The sequence below is a fragment of the Dermochelys coriacea genome, chromosome 25, assembly GCF_009764565.3.
Source record: "Dermochelys coriacea isolate rDerCor1 chromosome 25, rDerCor1.pri.v4, whole genome shotgun sequence".
Classification (NCBI taxonomy): domain Eukaryota; kingdom Metazoa; phylum Chordata; order Testudines; family Dermochelyidae; genus Dermochelys; species Dermochelys coriacea.
This window is the reverse complement of record NC_050092.1, coordinates 12,517,215-12,525,411: the sequence shown is the minus strand read 5'-3', so window position 1 is coordinate 12,525,411 and position 8,197 is coordinate 12,517,215. Positions and strand designations below refer to the sequence as shown.

At 55.8% G+C, this 8,197-nt stretch overlaps 1 protein-coding gene across 1 annotated transcript in view; it reads left to right on the top strand.

The window, feature by feature from the left end:
- Positions 1 to 938: 938 nt before the first annotated feature.
- The window catches only part of ADAMTSL5 (ADAMTS like 5), a 17,909-nt gene continuing 10,650 nt past the window's right edge, over positions 939 to 8,197 (top strand). Inside the window, exons 1-2 of the mRNA XM_038384120.2 lie at positions 939 to 1,615; positions 5,107 to 5,176. Of these exons, the coding sequence (XP_038240048.1) occupies positions 1,497 to 1,615; positions 5,107 to 5,176 (189 nt within the window). The 5' untranslated portion in view covers positions 939 to 1,496. The remainder of the gene's footprint in view (positions 1,616 to 5,106; positions 5,177 to 8,197) is intronic.

Below are 8,197 nucleotides of genomic sequence, written 5' to 3'. Positions count from 1 at the left end.
ACGGCCATACTAGGTCAGACCAAAGGTCCATCCAGCCCAGTATCCTGTCTTCCAACAGTGGCCAATGCCAGGTGCCCCAGAGGGAATTAACCTAACAGGTATGATCAAGTGATCTGTCTCCTGCCATCCATCTCCACCCTCTTACAAACAGAGGCTAGGGACACCATTCCTTGCCCATCCTGGCTAATAGCCATTAACAGACTTAACCTCCATGAATTTATCCAGTTCTCTTTTAAACCCTGTTGTAGTCCAAGCCTTCACAACCTCCTCAGGCAAGGAGTTCCACAGGTTCACTGTGCGCTGTGTGAGGAACTTACTTTTATTTGTTTTAAACCTGCTGCCTGTTAATTTCATTTGGTGGCCCCTAGTTCTTATATTATGGGAACAAGTAAATAACTTTTCCTTATTCACTTTCTCCACACCACTCATGATTTTATAGACCTCTATCACATCCCTTGCACCCCCCGCTGGCTGTCAGACCGGTGCAAGCTACGTTTCGACCCCTTTCCCTAACCTCGGGGAGACTCCATCCTCTCCTATGGGTTACTCCTGATTTACACTGGGGCTGAAGCATGATCAGGAGCAGGCCTGTGTGACCCCGGCTGAGGAGCTTCCACAAGTCATTTACATCACCCCTGGCTTTGGCCTGCTTGGCACCCTCCTCCACCAGCTCTGAATTTGGCCCTGTGTATTTATTTATAGCTGATATGGCCCAACATCTCCTGAAGGCAGGTTTGGCTGACAGCCTGGAAAATGCCATGGATCAAAGGGTTAACTTATCCTTTCTGCCCTGGCTCCAAACTCAGCCCGATAGAAACAAATCAGCAAGGGTTTTTCAGCATTTTCCTCCAAAAGGGGAAAACACTTGGGACTCGCCCAGCCAGTTTGCCCTGCTCCCTTTAGGGAAGGGCACGGCCGTGGTGTGTTCCCTGTCAGAGCAGCATAGGCCTTTAAGGGTTAAGTGGGAAACCGGGACGGCCATGTGCACCTTTGGGTATGAATATTAATAACGCCAGTTGTTGTAGGCAGGATCAGAGCATTAAAAAGTGAAACGACGTAAGGGGAGGAGAAAGGAAAAGGGCTTTAGCTCCCTCCTGGAGGAACCGCACAGGACACTGCGTGGCTGGGAGATCCAGCATGAGAACCCACCTTCCCCCAGCGTTTTGGGACAGCTAAACCCAGGAACCGGTTACCCTGGCACGTCCCCCACCTCCCTCCCACCCCCCCCGGAGGATCAGCACATGGGACGCCGTCCAAGCCAACGCGGGCCAGACTCCAAGGCTACGGGCTGCTTGGGAGTGAGAGTGCAGGAGTTTCTGGAGAGGGGAGCTGGGCTGGACTCTCCCCCATGTGAAAGTCCCCGTCAGGGTGCTCAGGTCTGATCGGAGGCTGAAATCTTTGGGAGAAAGTCGGGCACCTGGGACAGATAGTTCCCAGCTCCCATCTGGGAAGGAGCCCAAGCCACCAGCATCCAGGAGATACAGGTGGGAGCTGGGATGGCAAAGCACCCACCTGATGCCAGGATTAGCGGAAAGAGAGGAGCGGGCACAGAAAGCCAGGGGTGCCAGGAGGGCCTGACATCCAGCCAGCTGACCATGGGTTCCCAGAGCGTCTGGTAAGAGTATTACTTTCTTATTAAACCTTTGCAATCTGCCCTTCTCTAGCCGTTGTCGCCTGAAGGTTCTTCAAATGTGTGGCAAGCACTAGTCATGGGAGCCCCACCACCTCCACAAATGTTATTCACCCCAAATGTACAGACGGGGGAAACCGAGGCATGGAGCGGGGAACTGATTTGCTCACAGTCAGCAAACAGAACCCAGGAGTCCTGACTCCCAGTCCTCGCCATTTCTAACTCCTGGATCATACTCCTTCCCCGTCCTTAGCTTAGAGAGAGTAACAGCACAGGGAACCCTCAGCCAGCAAAAGCCAGGCAGGCCACTGAGATGGTCTATTAGCGCCAACTGACCTGGGCTGGGGCAGCGTAAGGTGCTTGCTTAAGGCAGAGTGGGGGCAGGCTGCAGGGTGTGGTGTGTGGGTTTCACTGTGATTTAGAAGCTGGGAGGGTTCTTACATCCTGTCCTCCCCGTCCTGTCCAGTCCCCCACCCCCCCGGGCTACGTGAGAAAACTTGTCATGTCCCAGGTGGAGCATCCCCGGCTGCTGCAGCTTGCTGTGATACTGAATCAGGAACAGTTCAGGCTCCAATAAAACCTGCTCAACCAGAGCCTGTGAGATCAGAAAAGAATTCCCCCCACCTGATCCCATAGCTTCAGATGGACTCCGTGGGTGCTCTCTGCATGTACATGGCATCCCTTCCGGCCTGGCAGGGGCAGTTGGTGTGCCAGGTGCTGGTGCCACTGACGTTCTGTGCCCTGCTTTGGCAAATCATCCAGCTCCAGCTGCCACACGGAAGGCTTGGTGATCTGCTGGCTGCAGTCTCTGATCTGTGAGGATAGGATACCAAGGGTACCTCCAGGAGCTGGGGATCCTTGCCCCTCCAGCATCCTCACACACAGGCATGGCATTAACTCGCCAGCACTGGCACACCCAGAGGGCATCTCAGAGTGGTGAATAGGTCTGATCCTACCACCTTCACTCACCCATGCCATCCCCCTCTGGCCTGAGTGAGAGGAGAATCAGGCCCAGTGTGTGTCCGGTTGCAGGACTGGGGCCCTGTTTCTGCACCGTGGACTGGATTCTACCTTCCTTTCCTGTGTATCTCTAGAGAGCAGGGCAGGGTTTGGCCCAGCGAGTGAAACCATCACCAACCCAGGCTGGCGTCCTGGCAGGGCTCTGGCCAGCGTGTTCTGTTCTGGGGCCTGCAAAGGGACCAAACACAAAACTATACCCCCAGTCGCACCTCCGATTGTTCCATGTCTGACTCATCTTTTGAACGATGTAGGGACTCATTTCTAAAAGCTCCCTGCGTCAGCCAGGCAGGGGGAGCAGGGACAGATGGAGACAACGTTCCAGCAGGACTCTCCCAGCCTGAACTTCTGTGACTCTGCAGGAAAACCCAGGGCAGCTGGGGGTCAGAAGAGGTGGGAGGAGGGGTGGTTAATATAGAATTTTTCAAGGCAAACGAATCGCTTGTTCTCCCCTGCATAGAACCGGAATCCTTCAAGCCAGACGCTGTTCTGAGGAGGGTTCTATGTTTTAGAGCTCAAGGAATTCTAACCGGGGTGCAGTCTAGAACCCACCGGGTTCGAAAACCCCACGTGAGCGTGTTGCTTCGTCCCAGACCCGTGTGCGCTCTGGAACCCTGTGCAGGCCTAGGGGACCCAGCCTCCTCGCACCCCATGTGAGCCCGTGGTGTCTACATTCTAGAACCCAGGCTGCAAGTTCTAGAACCCACAGGATAGGCTGACGGGCAGGCGGGTGTTGCAGTCCAGCGCCCCCATAGATCACAAGCCCTTTGGGGCAGGGACTCTGTACCTGTGTGCGTCTGCCTGGGGTGCAGCCCCAGGCACCCGGAGCCCTGCCCCGAGTTCTGAAGTGCTCTAGAACCCAAGGTGAGCTCGTGGCATGAGCCTCTTAGCCACTATGTCGGTTCTATGCTCTAGAAGCAGCCTGCATATTCTAGAAGCATTCTGGTCTCGAAATGCTCGGGACAAATCCTAGACGCTGGCGCCCTTTGTGCAGGGCTAATTGCTGAGTGGATGTGGCGTTCCTCACGCAGAGAGACGAGGTCGCTTTGCACATCCCAGGCTGGCTGCGTGACTCATCTCCCAGGAAAAGAGCCCCAAAGCCCGGAGCAGGAGCCATCGAGTGCCCTGACAGTTCTGCCAGCGGCTCAGGGTTTCACCTCTTGCTTTCAGCTCGGTTCCCAGCAGGGGTCGCGGGATCCTATCTCTGCCCTGTCCTGCCAATGCCGCACGGGGCTGAGGGGGTGGGGGGGGAGGAGGGGGGAACAGAGCAATGCCTCCCAGTCGGGCTGTTCTCCAGGCAGGCAGAGTGGCCAGCAGCTGAACGGCCCATGGGGAATGAAAAGTGACTCAGGGAGTGGCCAGGCTCACCCGGGGAGTGGCACAAACTCAGATTGAACCTAGGTCCCAGTTGCAGGCCAGTGCCCGACCCATGAGACCGGCCTGCATCCTAGGCACCTGGCCTCTCTGCTCTTGTCTCCTCTGCCCCTCCCAGCCCCCACCCCATTCTCCCCCCACCCCCGCATCTCTGCCAAGGACCTAACCTCACTCCACAGTCAAACATCCCCAGATTTGCGGGGTCTGGACCTGGAACCCAGATGTGGATGCAGCTTTCATAGTTTGACCCCCCCACCCAATGGTCTGAACTGAACCCCCCAAAACAAAGACATTTGTTTTGGAGAGGCAGGGGAGAGGGTCAAAATCTGGCCCCACATTTTTCATCCCAGCCCCCCCATCTCCAATCAGACCGCCACCCCCCTGGATTGTAGGAATCCACCCCACCTTATTCCCTTCCCTGATGATCTCACACCTGAGCTGTTGTGTCTTGTCTTATCTCTGTGTGTCTTGTCTGGCTCAGGCCGAAATCTGTGGGGAGGGCCGGGACCAAGCCAAGCTTGCTTCGCAGGGCTCCTGTCTCCCTTGTGTCTGTTATGCACCTGTAGACATGAATGTGGGTAACTAAGAGGGGGACACACACTCCAGAGAGGGGCCCCCCCATCCCTGTTCCCCCAGGTGCCTCTAAGAACCGGCCAACCTCAATAGCTTTGGCTGCTTCTCCAACGCCCTTGAATCTGCAGAATTACACCAGCCTGGCTTTTCTCACTGGCTCCCCCCATGCCTACCTGGGCTGGAACAGCAGCCTCGGCCCATGGCATTTCAGGGACACTTGGGGCCAGCATGCGACTGACAGTGAGTCAGGTACTGGATTGGGACCTGCGTTCAGATCCCAGCTCCCCCACGGCCTCTCTATGTGACGCTGGGTGAGTCACTCGCCTCCCTGGGCCACAGTCTCTCCCTCTGTGAAATGGGGGTTCAAAATGCTTCTTTTGCCTGGTCTGTGTAAGTTCCATGAGGCAGGCAATGTGGGAGCCTTTGCCACCTAGCGGGGAGTTGGGGGGCTGATATGCCGGACAGGGCAAACTCTGGAATCCACGCTGAGTTTTCTCTCTGGCTTTTTGCAGGCACAGTTCCCTGGGGACCGTCCTGCTCCTGACCTGGCTGAGTGTTGGCTGGGGCATCGGCAGCACTCAGGTAAGTGGAGGAGAAGAGACCACGTGGACAGGCCAGATTGGAGGACAGACCTTCACTAAGGCCTGGCCCAAGCCTGCAGCAGAGTCAGGGTCATATAGGATCTGAACATCTCCCAAGATATCTGTCCCCATTGATGCACGTCGTGGTATCACCACCTGTAACTGCAGGATCCCGCCGATCCCTAACAGACAATAGGCCTAGATATATACCAAGCGATGAACATCGGAACTACCAGGCAGGATGAGACCCACAGCCCATCTAGCCCAGCGTCCCTTCTCTGATGGTGGCTAGCACCAGCTGCTTCAGAGGCAGGTGTGCGGAACCCTGCAGTGACAGTAATAGAACAACCTGCCCCCTTGGAAATTTCCTTCCTGACCCCTGCGATTTACGGGTTGGCTCATGCCTTGAAGCATGGGAGCCTCCGCTCCCAAAGCTCTGGAAATAAAAATAACCCTAAGCACTTGCCAAGGGTCACAATGCCACTGTATCTGGCTAACTGACTGGTAGATAGGTTTCAGAGTAGCAGCCGTGTTAGTCTGTATTCGCAAAAAGAAAAGGAGTACTTGTGGCACCTTAGAGACTAACAAATTTATTAGAGCATAAGCTTTCGTGAGCTACAGCTCACTTCATCGGATGCATTTGGTGGAAAAAACAGAGGGGAGATTGATATACACACACAGAGAACATGAAACCACATGACTGGTAGATAGCAATTCATCTCTCCTTATCTAAGCATTCCCACTCACCACTGCAATGCAGCCCCCCCTGGAGTGAGAGGTGGCAGCTGTTTGACAACACAAAGCAACAACAGCTATAGAGGAGATTTTGGGGAGATAGGATGTAAATGCCTCCAGCTGGAAGCTGGCCAAGATTCTGGGAGTAACAGACCCCAGCGGTGGGGGATCGGTAGCAGCCACAAGGGGTCAGGGCCCCATCTCCAGCAGCAGTGGGCCTCCGTTGCAGGAGGCATGTTGCATTCGTCATACAGGAAATAGTCTCTTCTCTTCTCAGCTGCTTTACTCCTCTGCAGCCAGAGCTGCTCTGTGTTTCTTTAACTGGCTGACCCAGCCCTCCCCTCTTGTCTGCTCCTCGGGAGGCAGGGTTGGCAGCTCGTCAGGGTCAGGTCGCTGGGTTGGTCCCCCCTTTGGGGTGGGGTGGCTTGGGCACTGGCATAGGAGACCCCTGTCCAGGATCCAGTGAATTGATCCAGCCAGGCCTGGCCGTTTGCTTCTCTCCCAGTTGCCAGATGACCCTCCCCATCTCCCTGTTTATTTCCAGCTCTGCCTGTAGCTCATTAATCCCAGCATCTGCTGGGGAGTTAACAGCCCAGGCCTTGGGATTCTCCGGCCGGCTCCCAGAGGGCCCAGTGCAGAATGCCCGTGGAGCTGATACTGATCGGCCCTGTTATGTGGGGGTGCCGAGTAAGCCACAACGCAGGGCAGGTGTGACGCTGTTTGGGGGTTACCCAAGGTGGCCAGGAGGAATCACTACGACAGGGCGGGGCCGAGCTGACAGGTGTGACTTGTTCTCAGTGTGCATTGAGTCAGCTCGGAGACCCACCCTGCTGCAGGTGACACGTTTCTCCTCCCCCGGGTTTGGAACCCAATATTCTGCGTGTTACGTATTTGTACAGATGCTTCCTGTCCAAACGTCTCATGCGCCCCAAGAGAACAGGCTGGGTTTTCGCTCGTGGGAGAAACCGTCAGTGAAATAGTGAGGTGGCTGGACACTGATGTAATGTTCCTTGCCAGGGGATATTTTTGTCCCAGAAGGGACTTGCCCAGAGCCACACCGCAAGTTAATGCTAGAGATGAACCCAGGCATCCTGGTTCCCAGCCCCACTCTGCTCTAACCCACTAGACGCCCCCCACACTCCCCTCCCAGAGTTGGGGAGAGAACCCAGGTGTCCTGGCTCCCTCCCGCTGCTCTGATCATGGGATCACACAGGCCAGCTCGGCTGTAAACTCCACAGTGGGCTGGTGCCTGCGTTCTGAGCAGCATTTGCACTGCGAGGGGGAGAGAGAGGGAGGGTGTCACAAGGGGAGCCCGTCAGCAAAGGAAGAATCTAACCCAGCGCAGCAGTGGTGGGTATGAAGGGGCCCTGGGAATCCCAGCTCTGGGCGTGGCGGAGAAGGCCCTGCGCAGGCCCCAGGAAACACGCTGCAGACAAGAAGTAACTGGTGTGCAAATTACCAAATAGGCCTGCATCCTCCCCCACCCTAACCACAGAGGCAGGGACCCACCCACGGCACTGAGATCATCCCTCCTGTCCTAGGGCTGGGGGCTGGGTTAAGGACACAGGCAGGGGCTCCTCTCTGCAGGCATGGCAGAGCTCTGCATCCTGGTGCAAACACTATCTGGTCACAACAGTTGTGCACTGTGCCTACTTGGCACAAGGTTGCAGGGCAACCATGTATGGGCCCTGGGTGCATCTGCTCCGCCCACAGCTCCAGGGGACATTTGAGTGAGAGGGGGGCTGAGCCCCCAGGGTCTGGCTGATTGCCCGGGATGGTAGCTGCCCCAGGGAGCATCAAAGAGGCCTGTGGTAGAAGGCTGTAGTTTGCCACCAGAGTGGGTGACCACTGGACCCTGACACAGCTCATTTGTGGGTCAGCTTCCACATGGGGGATGCTCTGCACTCACAGGCCAGCCCTGTGTCTCTCACCAGCTTCTGGCACTTGGCTTTCCCGGTGGTCAGGCCCCTGTGCATCCATGTGTGTGTGCGTGTGGGTATGTGTGTAGTACAAGGCCTGCAAAACTCCATGCACGCATGTGTGTGTATAATATTTGTTTGGTGTTCTATGTGTGCCTGTACGCACATGTGTGTGCTCGTGCGTGTGAATCTGTGTGCAGAGGGGAGGAGGAGATTTGCATCTCTGCTTTTTCCAACACCCGGCCCCAGGAATGCAGCAGCTGGGAGTCCCAGAGACTCAGCAACTGATTTGGGCCTGGAGGTTCCTTCCAGCTTCAAGCTTTTAATAGGCAGCAGGTTTATTAATAGGCAGCAGGTTTAAAACAAAT